General features: G+C 42.9%; 1 protein-coding gene across 1 annotated transcript in view; it reads left to right on the top strand.

Annotated features, from left to right (window-relative positions):
• The first annotated feature begins 21,879 nt into the window (after window positions 1-21,879).
• LIN7A (lin-7 homolog A, crumbs cell polarity complex component) overlaps window positions 21,880-22,810 on the top strand; it is a 46,025-nt gene continuing 45,094 nt past the window's right edge. The window contains exon 1 of the mRNA XM_030458750.1: window positions 21,880-22,162. Within this exon, the coding sequence (XP_030314610.1) occupies window positions 21,880-22,162 (283 nt within the window). The remainder of the gene's footprint in view (window positions 22,163-22,810) is intronic.

Here is a 22,810-nt window from a genome sequence, read left to right as displayed (position 1 = left end):
TCTATATTTCACACAGGAAAGAGATATTCAGAAGACCCCAGTTTTGCTGAATTTAGTATCGTTTTATGCAGCGTCTCAGCTTTCTCTATGTTACCACAGGGTTTAAGTCTTTGTTGAATAATTCAGCGCTATACTTTTCACTGTTGGAACTTTCATGTATGCTGCTATTAGGTTCTCATCTGACTGACAGCTATGGTCCTTGTAACTCTTTTCTTACCTGAAGAAGTAATTTTATTTTCTTACCCAGTGCTCATGCTAGCCATGCATATCATTCCCCTTGTCTCTCTTTCTGCATAGACATTTTGCCTGACATTTGCTTCTTGGATTTCTTAATTTTGGAGAAGGTTCATGCCAATGGCTACTTAAGTGACCTTCCGGTATATACATTCTCCAGCAAATGTTTCTATTTAACCACACTTCCTAAACTTCAAGGATTGGCCTATGAGCAACCTGTAAGATTTTTTTTTTCTGCTGATCCAGAAGGTTATGTACTTACTTGAATTTTAATATCTTCTCTTTCATATTTGCATAGACCACCTGAGGTCTCTTAGTAATTCTTGAACACCATTTTTAAAGGGTTGGAAGATTATCCTGTCAACAAGCAAGTAAAATAATATATGTCTTGTGTACAAAGAAAATTTAATCCATTCCACATCAACCACCAAAGGAAATCCTGTGAGTTTTATACAATTCTCACAAAGTAAGTGATCTGAAAAACAAACAACATGGGGAATTTTTTCTTTGAAGACTGCTGTCAGGCATCTATGTCATTTAATAAGTACATAGGCAAATGGTCATGATATGCACCATCCTCAAATGATGAATAAGGGTTTCAATATCCTCCTGCCATCTGCAAACACTCAAGCTGACAGGCTTCTCCAGAACTCTGAATAGTGCTTTGCTGATTTTGATCACATTAATATCACTGAGATAAAACTCTATCATCAATGTGTCAGTAAATATAGCCATGGGTAAATTGAGAACTTTATGTATTTCAGATTACATCTGTCAATGTTTTATGTTTAAATACGTACTGCAACAAGTTGTCTGTGGTGAACTGATACTATTTATTATATCAGTTCTGTATGAGACAGACGTTAGATTGAACACAAAATTTTGATATATTCAAGAGATAGCTTAGTACCAATTTATTCATACTGATTTCAAGGCCATGCAAACATACAGAGAACTCATCCTCTTATCAGAAAATTCCCTGTTATCAGAATGCTTTCTTCAGATGTTTGCTATTTTACTTTACTTATATTCATAAAATACCTGTTGAAGAAATGCCATTTTCATATTGTAAGAAATTCTGCCAAGAAATGATTAGGCAGGATCTGAATGTTAAGTAGAGGCAGCACGCAGAGGTTTCATATAACAAGTTCCTTTACTTTTAATACTTCTGTAATGAAAGGGTTCAATGAAGCATCCATCTGAAATACCCAATATTAAAAACACCACAGTAATTAATACTACTGCATGTTATGTGGAAATAATATAAACAGGGCCAATAAGGAGACGGCATTTTGCTCTCTCATAACAAGAACAGATTCAGTTGTTAAAGGGACCTATACACAATGAATTCACAAAAGGTTAAGCTACTAAACTTCTGTTTCCTAATTTGAAAATAAGTAAAAAAGACATAACTTTTATCCTAAAAGTTATATTGAAAGCTGAGAAAAAATCACCAAGCAGAGAAAATTAAATAGCTTAATAGTAAAAACATGTGTTACGTTTTGAGGGGACAGAAACTAATTTAAGGCTATTGATACGATGATCTCTGATGGCCAAGCCCAAGAGAGACAGACAGCATTACTTAGGAATACCTCATGATCCAGGGGGAAGAACAAAGAATGCTGGATGATCTCTGTATTCCCTCCCATTTTTTTTGCCATACCCCATAGAAGGCCAGAAGGGGGGATGTCTTTCAGCAGATATCTTGGAAGGAGGCTCCCTGCTGTCTGACTTCAGCTCACCATGTGCTCCACAGAATCCAATTCCATTTGATGCTGAGAAGAGTCCTGCGTCCTTTTCCCCACTTTGGAAATTCTGTGCCACAGGGGACATTCAGACTCCTATATCAGCTACCATTAACATCAGATTTTGTATATATATATATGTGTATGTGTGTGTTAACACAAAAAGATATTTTTGCATATTTTTCATTACTTTCCTACTTGTCACTATCCCTTCCCTGTTCCATTAAACCTATTCTAGTTTTAATTTCCAATCCTGAAGTCTCCCTTACTCCCTCTTTTATATCCCTGTGGAGTGGTGGGGAGGAGAGTAATTTCTTTCTCTGTGTTTTGGTTCTCCCTAACCACTAACCCAAGATAACATGTTATTAAATTTTAGAAATATATATTAATGAAAAATTATACTTTAAACAAAAGTGGAACAAATTCTAGTCTTTTTCACATTGCTTTATCCCTTGAGAAAGAACATATTAACCTACACAATCACCAATGCACCAATGCACCATGGATCTTCAAGTTTAAACCTCATTCAAAATCGACTTTACACCATGAAATAATACCCCAATGCACAGCGCAAGAGTTCCAGTTGGTTTATAATCCAGGAATTTTAGAATAGCTGGGATCTTTGTTATAAAAGGCTTCTACATGGGAAGTTTACAAATGGCAGATTAAATGGGACTTAAAAGCATGCAGGAATCAAGTACACACATGCAATCCTGCAATGTACAGTGAGCTATCCAGTCAGTCATCCCACCCCACCCCCCATCCCCTGCCCAATCCTAAACAGGATTTTATCAACTGTCTTCGGCTTGACACCTAATCTGATAGATATTCTCAAAACGCATGCAGAGAACTGGACCTAGGAAAGAAGGAAGTCAGCCCACACCTGATCTGAAATTCATCATGGGTCTCAGACAGGTTCTGAGTAGCCAGGCAACACAAGCCCGTGCATAGCCACGTTCAGGATAACTCACAGAGGCTTTGTGTCCCGACCCACAAGGTGGGTGCAGCACTGTCACATCTCACAAAGTGAGCAGGGCTCCTCAGATGCGAGGGCCAAACCAAATATCACATCCCACAGCATGCCTAAAGCATTATGTCCCACAGAGTGGGCATGGATAGAGTTCCCCAGAGTGGGGGAACCAGGGAGATTCAGATTGGACCTCCTTGCTTTCTAAATTCCTTCAGAGAGGAGTCCAGATGTGGCTGGGCACAATTCTCCTCCTCTAATTAATTTAACAACCCATTCAGTGTGATTAAGTTTGTGTGGTACTCAGGGATAAGATTATTACCCAGGAGGTTTGTAAAAAAACACAATTTTACTTAAAAGTGAGTAAAATTATAAAGCATGTCAGATTACAACTGGCAGGATTATAAATTATGGTAGTTTCAAAGCAATGGATTACAATTTAGCAAAATTTAAGGAAGTTGTCAAAGCAACAGGTTACAACTAACAAAACTTAGCAAAGCAATGGGTAGTAAAACTTAACAAAGTTAGAAACTATGTTACCTTCATGTGCTGAGATAAAGTTAGACACAGAGAGAGAGAGAGAGAAGAGAGAGGAAAGCTATCACCACTAGTGATGATCTTGGTAGGAATTTTGAATGTGCCTCTTTTATGCCGCCTGACCCCACCATTTCGGGGTGGGCCTTGGCATATCTTGTGAAGCCAAGTGTTCACTTGGGCACCTCCAGATGGGATGACACAGCAATAACCTGTATTTCTTCACATGCCCCCTCTCCAGTGGCTTTACCCAGGGCACACACAAGATGTCACTCAGCCTCCTCAGGGTGCAGCTTGTCTGCCCCTGTCCCTTATGGAATAAGGACAGAGTCCTGCCTGTCAGGGTGGCATCAAACAGCTCCCATTGCAAGGACAGTGTTCAGCTGATCGGGATGGCCACTAAAGGAGGGGCTGCTCTTGTGAGAATAAGGCCCTGTTTATCAGGGTTGTTCCCCAAATGAGGGTCTCTCCCTGAGAGAACAGAGTCCAGGTGGCTGTGGAAAGAGGCCTCTACCTGAGCACAGTGTCCACTTTGTCAGGGTGGCTGTTTTGAGACAAATTTTTTTTTCAGGATTCTACACCTGGGCACTGGAAAGGCTCAACAGATCTGAAACTTTAAGCATTTCATTATGCCCAAATACTGCTTTTACCTTCATGGAGTAACCTGATTTCCTTGTATCTCTATTGTCAGTTTCTGGGGGCAGATCTGCAGCCTTGTAGTCCACGAAATAAGGGGTTCCCCTTGCTTGTAGACAACAGCCAACATACTAAGGTACCAACACAGACCTCACCTCTCATGAGGCTCTGATCTTGCCCTGGATTGTCTGGATGAATGTTTTAGTTTGTTTAGCTGTAACAACTCCTACTGAATCACAGAATCACCTCGGTTACCAAAAACCTTCAAGATCCAACCATAACTTAACAGTGAGAAGACCTTAATTCTTAACTAAGCCATATCCCTAAGCACTATGTTTATACAACTCTTAAATACCTCCAGGGTGACTTCACTACTGCCCTGGGCAGCCTATTCCAGTATCTGGTAACCCTTTCAGTAAACAACCAGGTGGCTCCTATTCTTTTAGGTTTTGCTAAGATTTCATAGACTCATCAGATTATTTAGGTTGGAAAAGACACTAATATCATGTCCAACTGTTAACCTAATCCTGCCCAGTCCATCAAGAAACCATGTCCCTGAGCACAGTAAATACACATCTTTTCAATACCTCCAGGGATGCTGACTCAATCTATACTCTGGGCATCAGGGTCCAATGCCTGACACCCTTTGTTGTTTCCTAATACCCATACTACACCTCTTCTAGAGAAACTATGATACTGTATGGTAAAATAACCTCATATGGTTCTCATGTAATGCTGTAATTAACAGACCATAATAACTAATAGTTACTCTTGGGGGTGAACTACTTTTAAGACTAAAATGATGTAGTATGGAGGAGTAAAAGCATGAGATGACAGCAGGGACCTTGCAAGTATGGGCACAGGATGATAATGGAGGCTGCAGGTCTAGAAACAACTCACCAGCAGTCAAATACCATTTACTGAAGGAATGCAACCTAGGGAGCTGTGCAAAACCAGAGTTAGGTTTAATAAAACTTACACATATTTAGCATATGTAAACCACAATATACTTTGCAAAGATACATGGAAAATTAATGAAGAAAAAGCAAGGTGTAGCATGTGTGAGCAAACACATGAAAATGAGCCTAGGAGTGAGGAGAAAAGCCTGTAACATCAGCATCACAGTCATCCAATGAAAAGATGATTAACACTTAAATCAGATTAATGATAAATTCTTCTTTGCTTTGCCTATGAGGTCCTCCTTTTTTCCAATAAAAAGATTTTGAGTGTAACAAGTTGCTGGGACTTCAATAAGCTATTCTGTAACTCAAATATGACAGACTAGGAATGAAGTGAGACAGTTTGAGGTTGCAGAAGGGTGGTAATTTGGAAGAAAGATAAATCCAGCAGTTTAAAAGGAAGAAAAGTATAGCTGCTACTTTCAAACTAACAGAAGTAATTTTTTACTTATATAAGTATATTTTAAAGATATTTGTGTATATATATATATATATATATCATTATATATATATATATCACTATATTAAGGAAGGTGACATTATTATAGTGTGCCAAAATAATAAGTACCCTTTTCTTGAAGATCTAGAGAAGAGAATAACATCAAACCTAAAAAGCACATTCAAAACTAAGTTTTAAATTGCAAAGAGGTCTGTAAGGAAGGGAGAGGTGATAATATAGTTTGTGGCATTTTAATGACAGCCAGCCTCTCATCCCTCTCTGCCAGTCACCAAGAACAGCAGCAGTCACCCAGCAAGGATAACTGATTAGAGACAGTGGAAAGTAAGAACAAGGAGTTTGTTCTTTTGCTGGGATTCCTGCATCCTCAAATGCTGAATATTTATATTAACTTATCTCTGCAATTCACATATGTCAAATGCAATGCATAAATTATTGTGTGTTACTGAAAAAAAAGAAGGTATTTTATTTGCCATTAGCTATTCTGGATACAATAAGGTAAATCATGGTTAAAAATTTGATGTCTTTGTTGCTATCTTTTCTATTCCTGTGAGTGGTTTGTGAGAGTAGTGACTTAAATTTCTAATTATGATGAATCTCTATGGAAAACAGATCAGATCATGAAAGAAAACACACAGATTCAGGTAGCTGCTGTCACAAGCCTCATGTAAGATGACATCATCCAGTGCTAAAAGGCTACAAAGACAAAATATGCTTTAAAGGTGCATACACCAGTCTGCTGGTGCCTGAGATTGTGAACGTGTGTTGCTAATAGATGCTCCAAGGATTATTAAAGCCCCACAAGCACTTCCTTGTAAATTTTGCTGGTACAGGTCACAAGATCCTTCTCTTTTTTCCTCTCTCAATTTGAATTACTTGGATCATTTCAGAATGAAACCTGAGTGTTCCCTTCACTTCCAAAGCTCTCACACATGCAGTTTCTTAAGTCTTTGCTCAAATTTCCCAACCAGTCTTACATTTTTTGAACTTTGTCAGACTGCTGACAGGATGAAATACATACCAGTTCACATAGACATTCCTTGCTTCCCATAAGCTACATTAAGCAGCAGCAGTATAATTCATATTTCTTCATATGTCCCAAAGTCTGACAGCCTCAAATTTTACATCAATTAGCTAAAGCTGAATCTCTGCTGTGTTTGGAGAGGAGTATAAAAGAGGAAATAGTTCTGAGGAATTTACTTCCTTTGAAACATCCTCCACTATTGATGGTCCTTCATTCACATTTTAAGTCTGTCTGCACCAAAAAAATCCTTTTGGGTTAATTCAGCGTTTCTTGATCCCTAAATATCAGTCAGGAAAACAGAAGAAAAAGTGTAAGTAGTGAAAAAGCAGTGATCTAGCATTGACACAGTTATGCCAACAGTGAGGATAACCAAGCCTCACCCTTGCAACACAGATAGAAACAAAGGCCTGAAGTAAGCAAAATTCATCTTCATACAGCTGTCTCAGACTCACAGAACTGTCACAGTTGCAAAAGACCTCTAAGAACACCACATCCAACCGTCAACATCCCCCTCCCCCAGTGAATATCAATATCTGTATCACCCACTAGAGCATGTCCTAAAGTGCCTGATCGACATGATTTTTAAATACTTCCAGGGATGCTGATTCCACCACCTCCCTGGGAAGCCCATTCCAACCCCTAACTACTCTCTCCATAAAGAATTTCTTTGTCAGATCTAGTCCAAACCTATGCTGGAGCAACTTTTCCTCTAGGAAAAAAAAAACCAAAAACCCACATTTTTCATTTTAGGCCATTTTCTCCAGTCCTATCATTTTTCACTTTAGAGAAGATGCCAGCATCCCCTCATGACTATCTCCTTTCAGGTAGCTGTAGAGAGCAATAAGGTCTCCCCTCAGACTCTTCTCCAAACTAAACAATCTCAGTTCCCCCAGCCCCTCCTCACACTTCTCCAGATCCTTCAGCAGCTTGGTTGCCCTTCTCTGAACTCTCTCCAGCACCTCAATGCCTTCCCTGTAGTGAGGGGCCCAGAAATGGACACAGGACTCGAGGTGTGGCCTCACCAGGGCTGAGTACAGGGGCAGAATCCCTTCCCTGGACCTGCTGGCCACACTGTTCGTGACACAGGCCAGGATGCCATTGGCCTTCTTGGCTACCTGGGCACACTGCTGGCTCATGTTCAGCTGGCTCATTCTGTTGACCAACACCCCAAGGATCTTTTCCACTAGGCAGCATTCCAGCCTCTCTTCCCCAAGCCTGTAGCATCACATAGGGCTGTTGTGACCAAAGCACAGGACCTGGCACTTGGCCTTGTTGAACCTCCTACAACTGGCCTTGGCCCATTGATCCAGCCTGCCTGGGTGTCTCTGCAGAACCTTCCTAGCCTCAAGCAGATCAACACTCTTACCCAACTTGGTGTTGTCTGCAAACGTGCTGAGGAAGCACTGAATCCCCTCATTTAAATAGGTGATAAAGATACTGAGCCCTGGGGACACCCTTGGTAACAGGCCACCAACTGGATTATAACTCCATCCACCACAATTCTCTGGACCCAGCCACCCAGACAGTTCTTAAACCAGCAAAGACTAAACCTGTCTGTGCCATGAGCTGACAGCTTCCTAGGAGGATGCTTTGGGAGAGGGTGTCAGAGGCTTTACTAAAGTCCAGGTAGGCAACATCCACAGACTTAGCAGGCAGGTCATTTGATCACTGAATGAAATCAGGTTGGCCAAAAAGGCCCTGCCTTTCTTCAACCTATGTTGGATGAGCCTGATCCCCTGCCCGCCCTGCTAATGCCATGTCAGGTCCCTCAATACAGTCTGCTCAGTAAATCTTGCAGGCACCAAGGTCGGGCTGACAGGCCTACAGTTCCCTGGATCCTCCTTCCAACCCTTTTTGTAGATGTGCATTACCTTGGCAAGCCTCCAGTCATCTGGGACCACCCCTTATTTATCCACACTCTTGGTAGATGATGGAGAGAGGCTTGGTGGGCTCCGCTGCCAGCTCCCTCAGTACCCTCTGGTGCTCTCCTTCCTTTGCTGGAGTGTGGATGTGCTGGAACCCTCAGCAGCAATGCTTTCCTGTACCTAGATAGTCCTGGTCATCAGCTGGATTGCTGAGTGACCACGGATGGATCCCCATAGGAAGCTCTGTGAGACAGACACATCATGCCAGATCTAAATATTCCAGGAAAACTCACAGCAGCTTGAATATGACCTCTAGGCCTAGCACTGACCAGTCCAACATACTAAGCTGATACTTATAATTTCTGAAATCTCTGGCCATCTGTTCTCTAAAGCTTTGTAACATTTATATTCTGCACATGTCTAAGCAACAGGGCCAGCTTTGTAGTTGGCTCATAATCCCACTCCCTGAAATTACTGCATTATATTAGGAAAGTAGTCTTAATAAAAATGAGGGTGGGAATCTTTTCCCTTTTAAATTGCTACATCAAACATCTGGAGTGTGCCCATCGTTGTTTATTCTGTTCTTAATGACTGAAACCAAACCCCTAATGGGTATTATTTAATGCCTGCAGTGTCCTAACATTGCACTGGCAGAAATATTTAAATTCCCATTTTTGAGATGATTGAAGCTTGTCTTAAACAGGCTCCACAACATTCATTTTGGTTTGAACAAAACAATAATTTTTCTCTTTTTTCAAATTCTCAGTGGTGCAAATCTAAAACTACCTCTAGTGCCAGCTACATTTTGGTTTAGGTTTAGTGAAAAATGAAGAAAATGCCTTTAAAATGCCTAACAGCTAATGATGCAAGCCTCATCCAGGAGATTCTCTACACCTTTAGTTCTGCTTTTCCCTAGTGACCATCTCTGTATTTAAATTTTTACCAACCCACCAGTGGGCAAAACATATCTCTGCCTAGTCTCTTGGATTTTTTTCAGTTCTTCTGTCTGTGGGGATGCTACTAATCTATTCCATTATTAATAACATCAAATCTCTAAATAAATGAAATAGATAAATTATATCTCAAAGAGTACTTGCTATTCTCAGCATAAAGGCTAACTGTTCTTCACTTGTACACAATGCTGTTTTGTTAAGCTAGTCTGTAAAAATAATGCCCATTGTGTTTTCTTTCGCTGAACTCTGTGTTATTTTTGTTTGCATGGGGGAACAAGAGGAGTGGCTTTGAATAATGCAGGTTCAAAACCCCAAGAGTTCTCCACTGAAGCAGCCCCCTGCAGAACTTTCCAGGGAATTAGCACAGCTCAGTATCTTGCAGCACTGAATCCTAAAATATCCTTCATGCCTCACTGCATTTCATTTGGTGAGTATACATGTACACAGAGACTCAGCTCCTGCATGTATCACTGAAAGTGCTTTTAGACTTCATTTCTCAGGGATTGAATGCCATAGAAACACAGTTTAAAAACATTTTCTGCTCTTATTATTAACAAAGTCCCTTTGCAAGCCAGTCTCACAGCACAAAATCCACTTAAATACTCCACTGAATACATTACAGTAGATTTATGGTTGTAAATAGCCTTTAGCTTTTATCAGATATACCAACACAGGCATTAAGAACAGTAGCACTGGGACCTCTAGGTATCTCAAGCATGGTATTTTAACTGGGGAGGGAGGTGTATGACTATCAAAGAAACTAGGGCTGGGGGGGTGGATTCTGGGGAGAGGAGTCAAACATTCTCAGTCTTGCTCAGAGAGGCAGTCTTACTGAATCAAGTCATCAGACCTGACAGAGCTAGCCAAGGGATATTTATTTTAAAACAAAAACAGATTAAAAATTGACTTGTTTGTATGAAGCCATGTGCTTTTAAGCCCACTTTTTGTTGCCAGACCTTTAGAACCATAGCCACTTTCCACCCTGCAAAATGTTTCAAGGTTAAACACGCACCTGTTTTATCAAACCTTGTATCAAATGCTCATCTGTAGACTATCCTACTCCTAAACCCAGAAACTAGCTAATAGCCATTTTCCTTCTGGATGGGAAACCCTTTCCAAAGGGAAGGCCAGTCAACACAGGAATTTTGAGCAGCAGTCTCAGGAAGTGAAAAGGTGTTGTCTTGTAGAGTGAAGAGGATGCTACTTTGTGGGCTTCTTCAACAGGATCAGCTGAGGAAAGTCTGTGATCTGTGACAGAGCAATGTAGCTCGCTTCATTTCTCCTATGAATTCTCTCAGTTATTTTAGGGAGATTACCCCAGTTAATTTTAGGATGTTACCAGCAATAAAGAAAACAAAAGGGTTCCACCCACTGATCAGATCTGCCCTGCCTCTGTGTGCTGTAGCCTTAAGGTATGACCATACACTGGTTACCACATTACTCCACATGAAACAATTTCCTTCAATACAGACATCACTCACAGCTGGAAAAAAACCCAACAAACACCTGTGTTTTGGTATCTCCTGCCCTCAGGATTGCAACAGTGTTCAGTTTTACAGCACTAAACAACTGGCACAGAAGTGGAGGCAGCCAGTGCACTTCCAAGCACATTTCCAGGGCAATGTGGTGAGTTCCCACACTTTCTTCTCCTAAATTAAGTCAGGCAACACCCTACCAACAGACAGTACGTTGTCATATAACACATATAGGGGCTGTATGAGCCCTGTCAGGATGCTATCTCTTGCTGCACACCAGTGTTCCCCACAAGCTGGGCGTGCTGGTTTTTTGCATAACCTTGGGGACCAGGAACGCAACAAGGCAGGGATACACTGTATGCTGCTCTCTTTATTTTGTTGCCCACGTTGGTTATGCTCGAAGCCACCTCTGCTTCTCTAATTAATTTAACAACCCATTCAGTGTGATTAAGTTTGTGTGGTACTCAGGGATAAGATTATTACCCAGGAGGTTTGTAAAAAAAAACAATTTTACTTAAAAGTGAGTAAGATTATAAAGCATGTCAGATTACAACCGGCAGGATTATAAATGATGGCAGTTTCAAAGCAATGGATTACAATTTAGCAAAATTTAAGGAAGTTGTCAAAGCAACAGGTTACAACTAACAAAACAAAGCAATGGGTAGTAAAACTTCACAAAGTTAGAAACTATGTTACCTTCATGTGCTGAGATAAAGTTAGACACAGAGAGAGAGAGAGAGAGAAGAGAGAGGAAAGCTATCACCACTAGTGATGATCTTGGTAGGAATTTTGAATGTGCCTCTTTTATGCCGCCTGACCCCACCATTTCGGGGTGGGCCTTGGCATATCTTGTGAAGCCAGGTGTTCACTTAGGCACCTCCAGATGGGATGAATGGGCAATAACCCTTATTTCTGCTCATGCACCCTCTCCAGTGGCTTCACCCGGGGCACACACAAGATGTCACTCAGCCTCCCCAGGGTGCAGCTTGCCTGCCCCTGTCCTTATGGAATAAGGACAGTGTCCTGCCTGTCAGGGTGGCATCAAACAGCTCCCCTTGCAAGGACAGTGTTCAATTTATCATGATAACCACCAAAGGAGGGGCTGCTCTTGTGAGAATAGGGCCCTGTTTATCAGGGTGGTTCCCCAAATGAGGGTCTCTCCCTGAGAGAACAGAGTCCAAGTGGCTGTCAAATGAGGCCTTCACCTGAGCACAGTGTCCACTTTGTCAGGGTGGCTGTTTTGAGACAAATGTTTTTTTCAGGATTCTACACCTGGGCACTGGAAAGGCTCAACAGATCCGGAACTTTCAGCATTTCATTATGCCCAAATACTGCTTTTACCTTCCTGCAGTAGCAGGGAGTGCTGTTTTTTTGCATAACCTTGGGGACCAGGAACACAACAAGGCAGGGATACACTGTATGCTGCTCTCTTTATTTTGTTGTCCAAGTTGGTTATCCTCGAAGCCACCTCTGCTTCTATATCATCAGCGTGGAAGATGAGCAGAGTGTTGTGGGAAAAGCTTTTCCTTCAACAGCTACACAAAATGAAAATATAGAGCATACATAATTGATGGGGGGTGGTATTGCAAGGTCTTGATATAGAGCAGAAAATCCTTCCAGCTCCACACCTTATGGTTCTGATCCTGCACCGGAAGATAAAATTGAATCAAGATCCTGAAATCCACAGCTCTTCTAAAATTATCTGTTTGCAGTATTAGTCCTGTTCTCTTGGAAATACCCTGGAGTACATCCAAATTCAGCAGTTTTACATAAAAATTGTTACAAAATCCCGAACAAGCAAGGAAAACAGACATGGCTTTTCTTTTGTATGGATACAAAGAATCCACAGGTATCTATAGAGGGAAAAAAAGAAAAGAGACTTTAAATCCCTCAATGGCCCATCTGTGTGATAGTTTCCCTTCTTGCTGCCAGAGAACTCAAGCTCAATATAGTCTGTTCAGTCTCGCTTCAAGTGGAGGAAAAAAATGAATAAACTGCAAAACTAAGACCTTTTGCAGGCAAAGCACAAAAGAAAAAGTGACAAGTCTAGCAAATTCCCAACCCACAACCTGCTGAGAGCAGTGCCCTTCTCTTGCTATTGTCCTCAATTAGTTTCTGGATTTTCCAGTTTTCTGCTACCCAGTTCTCCCCATCTGAAATCCACTGGCATTGCCATAGTCATGCTGTCTTGGTTTGGGCCAGGATAAAGGTGATTTTCTGTCTTTTACTTTTGCTTTTAGCTAAGTCTCTTGTAAGTAGTTGCACTTGCTGAAATTAACAGCAAGTTTCTCAGACAGTGTGTGCTTCTAGGATTGATAACACTCGATGTTTATAGTTACTGCTAGAGACTGGTGTGCAGAGCCAAGGACACTGCTCAGCTCTGAAGAACATTTTACCCTCCAGAAGGAAGAAAGAGATCCCACCTGAGCCCTCCTTTGGGGAGGAACAGACAAGATAGATGCCAGAATTGACCAAACAGAGTATTCCATCCCATACACGTCATACTCAGTATAAATCTGAGGGATCACAAGGGTCCAGCCGGTTTTCCTGCTTCCAGCTTCCTTCCCTTCCTGCCTTTCCTGCTTCCCTTTCTTCACCCATTCCCTGTTTCCTTCAGCATCCTGGGAGGATTCCATCCATTCCTCTGCCTGTGGTCCTGATCCCTACCAGCCTGTATCTGTGTGTTCCTGCCTCCAGTTCCCGACTGCTGCCGACTCCAGGAGTCCAGCCTGGACTTTCCCAGGGCTGCCCTACAGCCTCGGTGGTGACGTGAGAGTTATTGGGGGAAAAAGGGGGAAGGAACATGGTATCAATTTTCCTGTACATTTGTATATATTTAGCAATTTTTCCTATTTATCATTACTGTTTCATTAAAGCTGTGTAGCTTAGTTTCCAACACATAAGTCTCTCTCCCTTATTCTCTCTCCTTTCTTTATCAGGGAGGGGAGAGAGATTAATAGAAAGCATCTATTACTCAGTTTAATTGCTGGGCCAGTGTTAAACCGTGACACATGCACATCCATGTCAAACTCTAGTTGCCCGTGCATGTTTCACACACAGCACTGGAGAGTGCAATACAGAGACATTCAGTACCATGAAGTCCACCTCAGTTCAGCAAAGCTTTTTATTTCAGCCTTAGTAAATGACAGGCACTGTACAGGTCCCACCCTCCATTCCGGTTAGGAACTCAGAAGAGTAGGAAAGGAGACACTCACCAGCTGGCACAGCTGAACCTGATCTGGAGACATAGGGAAGAGCTGCTAGACTCAAACGTGTTCTCTTCACTTGGACTTCTCAAGTTCTTCTTTCTCTCCTTATCATTAGATGATAAAAAGAACAGCCCAGATGGCAATAGGAACTGCAGTCATAGGCTACAATAAGAGCCCAGGTGTCTTCTGGACATGTCTAACCTGCATGTCATTGCATGGGGGGCCTCATCCTGCTACTTTTTTAGTGGTGCAAGTGCACTACTCACTTGCAGGTAGCAGATTAAGTCAGTGAGTGTATCTAGAGGAGAGGATCCTGGACAGGGGAACTAAATATATTCCACAGATGCAGAGGAGTGAAATTCAAGTGTAACAGCAGGTAGTGTGATGGACAAGAGCTAGATATGAAAGGCCTCCTCTCAGGGTATGAAATTTCCCAAGTGAAAATAGAGGTGAAAACAAAGATCAGCAACACTTTTGCTTTTTCTGAGACAAATCCTTTTGAGGATTGTGAGGATTCATTCCTCTAACACATAATCAGTGCTGTTCCTTTACTGATTTTATTAGGTAATTTATTTAGCTTCATGGCTGCACCAGCCGAAGTAGACTCATCTAACTTTGCATAATTTAATATGTAAACAGCCACTGAGGGCAAATCCTCAATGCATCTGGGGTAATTTAGTACATAAAATGCATATACCAGCCAGGGTAAAGGTACAGCAAGGCATTAAAAAAAAAACAAACAAACAAACCAAAACAAACCAAGCCAAACCAAACCAAACAAAACAAACAAAAAAACCCACCCCAAAACCCAAAACAAACAAACAAACAAACAAACCCCCACAAAACCCAAAAAACTACAAAACAAAACCAAAATCCAAGCCAAAACAGTATACTTAAATCACATACAAAGTTGAATTAAGAAAAAATAAGCTACAGGATCAAGCCAGGAGAGATTTCTCTCTTGTAATTTCTCTTCCTGACCCTGCCACCTCAGCCTGTGGCAAAGCAGAAGGCCTTGGCTGGGGATACCCTTATCTCTGCTTTCCTGTGCTACTGCAGGGAACAAATCACAAGGTAAATCCCACTGGGTTCCTATGCCCATAATTGATTCCAGCACAATTCCTCAACTCTCATAACACTCACCAACTGCTGCAGGAGTGACTTCATTGTCTCCTGTGTCTCAATGCAGGTATTGTCAGAAATCTAGATTTTTCACAGCAGAAGGGTATTACTAGAAAGATGCCAAAGAGCCCTGTGAATTGTTGCCAGGCTGAGGTACAAACAGTGTGCAGCCTGGAATGCCCTCACATGGATTATCATCAGGAACAAGCTGGCAACCATCCAGTGGTCACTGTACTCAGAGCCACTGCTTCCAATGACTGCTCAGGGAACAATTAAATATATGTCCAGGAGGAGAATTTGCTTGACTAGGAGAAGAGGTGCAACAGAAGGTGGCTTCTTGTGCCAATGAAGGGAGATGATACCATCCATCAGAGCTTCATATGAAGCACTTACAGGCCCATTGCAGCCACTGAGTAGATGAGATAGATGACCATCACTGCAATGACTGAGCAGAGCTAGAAACTGAAGACTCATTGTTTGATGATAGCTGCTGATGTGATGGGAGTGGCTACAGAGAGCCTTGTTCATCAGCAGTGGCTGTGGAGAAAGCAGGTGACCAGCAATATTTGTCTATGTAAAGAAAAAGTTAGGTATAGAATATTGACAGTGCTACAGCCATTAGAGTGGAAAAAACTGAGAATTTGTTCTCTGGCCTGGAATAGACCATGGGTCAATTTGATGGCAAATTTGATGGTTTTGAATGAGAATGAAGATCATGTTTTCCAGAATGGTATCATGTAAGCAGATGGACAGCACCATGCGTTGGAGAATACTGCTAGTGTAATGCCAAGAGGAAATGTTCCTCTGAATATTAAAAATGAGTTATCCAAAAAATCAGCCAAGAACTCTAACTCTGTACCCTGAAGGCATTCCTCAAGGAAAATACTGCATATGCCATTTAATTAGATTCTAAACTGACTCAGGCATGTGTTCTCACATTAGTTAACTGCCCTGAAGCAAGTAAGTTTGTTATGAGAGCAAAGATAGTGTATGCCCAGATGTTTGCTGTTTCAGTCTTGCAGACTCAGGAACTAAAACCTGAAATTTCCTCTAGACCAACAAGTTTACTAAAATACTGTGACTACACACAGTCGTGCCAGCATCTGTGCACATCTAAAACACACACATGCTGTGAACCTGGCTTTGCCTCTGGGATGCACAAGAAAATAGAATAACTTGTCAAGTGAGCATGACTGCATTGCTGACTAAATGTGATTTAATTGTTAACAATGTCATACAGATCATCCCTGAGGTGCAGAGATGACCATTAAACTGCTTCTTAGACCAAGACAATTTAATCATATCTTTCCTTGAGTCTCCTTCTTTCCAAAAGCAACTATCAGTAGCCCTGACATTCTGGTCCCCAGCAGTACTTAAATACTGTCATCTCATGTGAACATGTCACTATAAAAGCAGAGGAAAGCTTCTGTCTTATGAAAGCTAAAAAAAAAATAATCAAACTTTTTTCTTTTATTTTAGTAAAAATCAGGACTGAAGCAGAAATGCCACTGAGTTTCATGTTAGTCACAAAACTCTCCAAGTTGCCAGCTTTTTATTTTTCACTGGGTTGCTGGTGCTTTTAATCTTCAGATTGACAAACCTGGTTATCTGTTGTAAGAGTCTGCTGATCTCACTGATTTTACTTCAGACCATAACACCTGTGTAGTTTCATCAGGTAATCTACAATTTCATGTAAAATAGTTAACCTTAGCTTAAACCTCTTACGTCTGTAAAAGTTATCAGCTTTTCAAGCAGATTGCTTTTCTTCACTTCCTAATTAAAATCTGAAAACGCAGTCTAGATCCCAAAAGAGTTTTGTAATCATATTTTAATTTTTATGGCTCAAAATGTACTTACAGAGTATATGAAAATCAGTGTTAATTACAATAATTCCCTGCAAAAAAAGGGTCCACCCATTTTTTGATGCATATCATAATATGACTGATCTCACATGAAAATTAACACAGGACTTACAGTTTTAGGATATACAAGGTGGATAGCCAGTGTTATTTGCTGCACTGTGCACATTACCAAATTATTTAGCTGTAGCAGTTGTATGGAATGGCAGTTTATCCTTCTTTTTTTTCCCTACACCTACATACTTGTGACTATGCAAGGAGGTGCACAGTCACCACTGATAATTCTAAAACTATTTAAAATTGTATGTTCTGATGGTTTAATTTCCTTTAAAGCTAATTATCTATTTCCTGACTACATATTTTTTCTCTATGATTATTCTGTATACGAATGTTCCGATGAAAGCCATGAAAACCCATTAAAACATGATCAATAAATATGTTCCCATGGACAAGTTGCTTTTGTGTGTGTGTTACCCATTGGGCTTTTGATGTCAAATAAGAAAAGTCACTTAGATCCAAAAATTCTATCCAAAATGCATATTAATAAACTGGACAAAGAAGTCAGGTTAATGATAATGATACTGCTCTATGAAGACAACAAATAAATGCTTTTATTCAGTTGTTGTAGTTGTTCAAATAACTACAAACTGTATGAATTTATGTATCATGGGTATGCTAAGGCTACAAGCATGGAACTTGCAGATGTCACTTAAACTGGCATTGAACTAGTTAAATGAAGATGTCAGTGGCCTCACAGTCTCTTCTCAAAGGTCCTCAGTACTGCCAAACTTAGGTCAAGACCCAATCATTAGAACTGTCAAAATCAGTCATTCATGGGAACAAAGTGAAATAGATTCAAGCCTCAGATATGATGAGCATCCAAAGGTGAGCATGGATGAAGATCCAATTTGTAATTGCTTTTAAACGGCCTCCCTGCCTAAAAGAAAGGGTGAACCCTGCCCACCAAGGTGCAGCCCACTTCCCCAACCAGAATACTTAATCCTGACAGCAAGGGGATTGTTTTCTTCCTTAGCTTTTTCTAAGAAAGGGTTTTCTTAGTTATTTTTAAACACTACATAGACTAACAGGCTTCTACAGACTATATGCAGAAACTCACTGGACTGAGCAGACCCTCTGGCTGAACTTCAGTGTAGCCGAAGATTTGATACTGCAAAACTTGGTCCTGGTCTCCCTGTGTTGAACAGGAGTTGAAGCTTTAAGAAAAACAGAAATAAATGAAGTATTTTTAAAGGTCGAATTAGTTTCAGTGTTTGGGAAAAGAGTAATTTCACTGTCTAAAAAAGCAATCCTTTACACCACAGTAGGACATAAAATGAGTTCTGTAGGAGGGTGTGGTCCTGTGGTACAGAGTGGAGCTATGGAAACACAGTAAATTTTACACAGCCGTGGCCCTGAAGGAGGATCTTCCAGCTCACCTAAAACATTATTTAAGATGATCTGGCTCTCCTGGGACCAAATGTACAATGTACTAGACCAAATGTACCAACTGTATGTATGAGTAATACATATAATTCTCAGAAAGCACTAAATCATTTCTTATGGGAAACAGATGCAGTTCTCTGCCCAATAAACAAACTACTGTTAAACAATTAGGTGTCTCAAATAGCAAGTTCTGCCATGAAAAATGCATGGAAATAACTGATGATTTTTTTAAAAGGAAGGATTCTTTCCCCTGTGGGTGCAAAATACAACCATTTACCACTGTAGTCCAGTCATGGGGCAGCATCCTAGTTCCAGTTCCATCCTATTTATCCCACTCAAAGCTTAGGACAAGGGGAGATGTGCTACTCTAGAAGACAACAAGCACATTCAGAGCCACACACTGCTGTGCAGAAATGATTCTTGGGCCCTTGCAGCACCAAATCTTAAGGTGAGCCAAAGGGTCCTAAAAGTAATGAGAGTAATAGATCACAATCATTACCTCATCCAACCTCCTGAATACCTCAGCCATTATATTTTTCTTTAGAAGTTGGATCAAAGCAAGCCTCTTAGAAAGATCTGATTTTTTGTTAAGATTTCAAGCAACAGTGAGTAATTGCTCCCAACGTTATCCTTATTGCTAGAATAGAACTTCTTAGTCAAGGTTAAATTTGTTAAACTTCCAGTCATGGAACCACCCTCTGTCATAAGGCTATAATTTAAAGACTATAAATCCCTCCACTATTACACCTCTTCCATAAACACGGACCTACACACAGTGATTTAGTTCTTCTTACCCTTTTCTTTGATAAGCTTTGACTGAGGTTTTCAAACCTCATGCCAAAGCTGATTTGCTATCTTGAAAGGAAAACACCAGATCTGTGCACAGTATTCCAGTTGGTTGGTTAATAGATTATATGCACAAAAGAAATATAATTTCCCTGGTGCTATTTGCTATTCCACTTCTTTACATATTGAAGGATCACGTGAGCCCTTCTGGCAACACTGTACCACCACCACTGAGACTGAAATATAAGAACAGCCCTCCCCCCCAAAAAAATCTCCAGGCCTGGAAGTACCCATTGTGTCTTTCATTGCTTGGTGGCAGCAGCATTAAAAGGAATTATTTTTTAAATTTCACAATTCATTACACCTTGTCAGAGAATTCTTAATAGTAATTTGGATAATTTATTACAGAATGATAGAATAATTTGGGTTGGAAAAAACCTAAAGAATATCCAGTCCAACTTCTTACTAAAAGCAGAGCTAACTTCACAGTGAAAACAGTTGCCCAGGTTCTTTTCCAGTCAGGTTTGAAATCCTTGAAGGCTGGAGATTTCACAGCCTCTCTGCACAACTTGTTTCAAGGGTTACTCACTTTTGTGATTACCTTTTTTGGGGTGTATAATCTGTGTTTTCTATAATGACTGAAGCCACTATATCCACATTTTAGATCTTTGAACACCATTCAAGTCTGTCATCCAAGTGCCAATTAGCCCCTGTGGCAGAGCACACAAAACCTGACCAGCAGCAAATAAAACATGGATAAATGCAGACTAAGCTCATTGCTTTCCACAGGCACCCTGCTCAAGCCCAAACATTGGTTTCTATGAAGTTAAATGTTTCTAAAAATTTCTCTATCTGGCAATAACACTGCCTATTTATTAATAGAAAAGTTACCATTTAGCTGTATTTTGCTTCAAAATGTCTGCAAGCAAGATGGAAGCTTAAAAGAGAAGTCTGATGGCTAAGAAGTCCTGTACGGAAAGCAACCAGGTTGGCTAATTAACTTGGCACATTGGTTTTAATATTTAAACACACGCTTACATCTGTAATAGATCTTTTCAAGTGTCATAACAGCTTGAGAGTTTTCAGATTAGGCTGTTAGAGCTCCAAATGTGCACTTCTCTGTTCAAGACTATGGATCCAGTATACAGTAACATGACTACTTAAGAGGTGCTATTACACTTTATGTCAATCCAGCTGCTATTCAAGTACATAAAATCTGCATTATAAAAATCTTTATGTTAATTTTTATTTTAAAAGATGACTTCTTGCCAGGAACTGATTTCTCAACTTAGATATTTCAGCCAATTGAAACATATTCTTGTCAAGACATCCCAAAGAACTACGGTTTAGTAATTTGAGAAATCTGTGATGAATTCAGATTATCAGAAGATGTGGGGGATCATATATATTTTTTAAACTTCTCTAATTTTAAAACAGCCAGATGTATTTTTAACCTGCTCTGGAAACTCTTAATGGCAAAATTTCCACCGTTTCCCTAATTATCTATACTAATGCTTAATTACCCTTGCAGCTGAAAGCTTTTATTGATGTGCAACCTTGAACTGCTGTATCTTCAAGTCCCCTGTGGTTTTTGACATAGTGGGTAGGTGAGAACTCTCCACCCTGTTCCTTGGGCAAACACAAGACAGCAAGCACTACACAAGGCCAAAGAGGAGCACCATTCTTTGCACAGTCCTTCCTCTACATCGCTGCCTTCAGGAAAAAGGGAGCAGAAACCCTGCGGGACACTCACTGCCACACCTTTCTGGGGCAGCGGATGAACCTACCAGGTTCATTCCGCCTCCCGTAAACGCTGAGAGCAGACAAGCAGAGAGAAGGCTGCCAGCAAACCCTGCAGAGCTCCCATGTGAAACTCCACCTTCACGGACAGTCTTCTGTGAAGGCCTCCAAGCTCACTCAAAGATGCAGCTGATCTGCACGAAGTGGCCACCACACCTCTGGGACCATCCTCTCAGCCTTCCAATGTCGAGACTTAAACCCACGCTGCGGAGAGGTGAGGGGAGTGCTACAGGAGAGGACACTGAGTCTCTCCGGGATGACCAAGCCGCACCCAGAAGAAGTTAGGACATCCCTGACGGGAGGACTGATGGTGAATCCAACAGTTTGGTTCGCCCAAAAGAGCCGCTTCAGATCACGTCCCGTTGCCGGAGGCACCGCACGGGGCCCAGGTACCTGCTCTCCCGGCTTCCCCCCCGACACACACTTCCACCCCTTGCTGCCAGCCCTTGGTGCCGTGCCTCACCCGCACACACCGTCCTTCCCTGCGGCTGACGGACCGCCGGCTCCGCAATGGGGCGGTTCGGCCCGCCCCGCCGCCCCCGGCCCGGGAGAGGGAGGCCGGGCCGCCGGATGCGGCCCCCGCACGTCCTCCCCGCCCTGCGGCGCCGCGGAGCTCCTCGCCCTCACCCCTGTCTCTCCTTGCGCCGGCCGCTGCGGCACCCCCGAGGAGGCGGCGGGACCGTCGGCGACCTGCCCCCCGCCTCCGCGCACGGCCGGGGACAGTCCGGCATCTTCGGGTTCGGGGACTCAGCCCCGAGGCGAGCTCAGTGAGGCGGGAGCCTCCGCCGGGCCCAGGTCCAGCGACGCAACGATGCCGGCAGCCCGCGCCGGGCCGCGCCGGGCCGCCCTGCGCCCGCAGCATCGCGGCGCCCCGTCCGTGGCCAGCCGTCCTCTCCTGGGCACCCTCTCCACCCCGCTCGCCTCCTCCTCCTCCCACGGAGCCACCCTCTTCCTCCGCCCCCTCTCCCTGCCAGCCTCCACCCCGCCCTTCCCCGCACTCCACGCCGGTGCCGGAGCCGCGCGTCACTCGGGCTCCAGCCCCGCCGCAGACATGGCGACACTGACAGCGGTCCAGCCGCTCACGCTGGACAGAGGTAAGCCAGGATCCCGCCGCCTCGGCCTCCCCGCCGCAGACCCCCCACCCCCGACCGCGCCTCCCCGGCCGCCCCTCCGCTCCGCGCTCTGCCCGGGCAACCACCGCGGAAGACAGAGCTCGGGCAGCTGCCCCCGCAGCCCCGTCGCGGCGGGCGCTACCGCGGTGGCTTTCCCGGCCCCGCAGGCTGCCGCGGAGGGCGGTGAGGAGGCGCCTTCCCCCAGGGGTCAGGTGAGAGGCAGGAGAAGGGGCGAAAGGGGGGAAATAAAACTTTGTGCGGGCAGGGGTCCGGCGGCATCAACCTGCCGGCGGGAGAGCGGCAGTGCTGCGGTCGCGGGATGCGGCTCCGCCGCCAGTGCTCCGCTCCGGGGACGCTCCTCGGTGCCGCTCCGCCTCCTCCGCTCTGCGGAGCAGCCCTTTGGGCTCCCGTCTCCGTGGCTCGGCTCCCAAGGCCTCCGCTCCGCCGCCACCGCAGGTGTCTCCGTGGGGGAGGATGAGCCGCACCGGGGACAGCGATCCCGCGCCCGCCGTTCCCCGCAGCGAGTTAAAAGCCCGCACCTCCTGAGGAGACGGTCGTTTGTTGGCAAAACGCGGTGGTTTTAGGGGGGAAGGGCACAGTGACTGCAATTTGTTCGATGGCGTTAATAAT

Source organism: Calypte anna, chromosome 1, assembly GCF_003957555.1.
Source record: "Calypte anna isolate BGI_N300 chromosome 1, bCalAnn1_v1.p, whole genome shotgun sequence".
Taxonomy (NCBI): Eukaryota; Metazoa; Chordata; class Aves; order Apodiformes; family Trochilidae; genus Calypte; species Calypte anna.
Note: the sequence above shows the minus strand (reverse complement) of the source record. Positions and strands in the feature narration are given on the sequence as shown.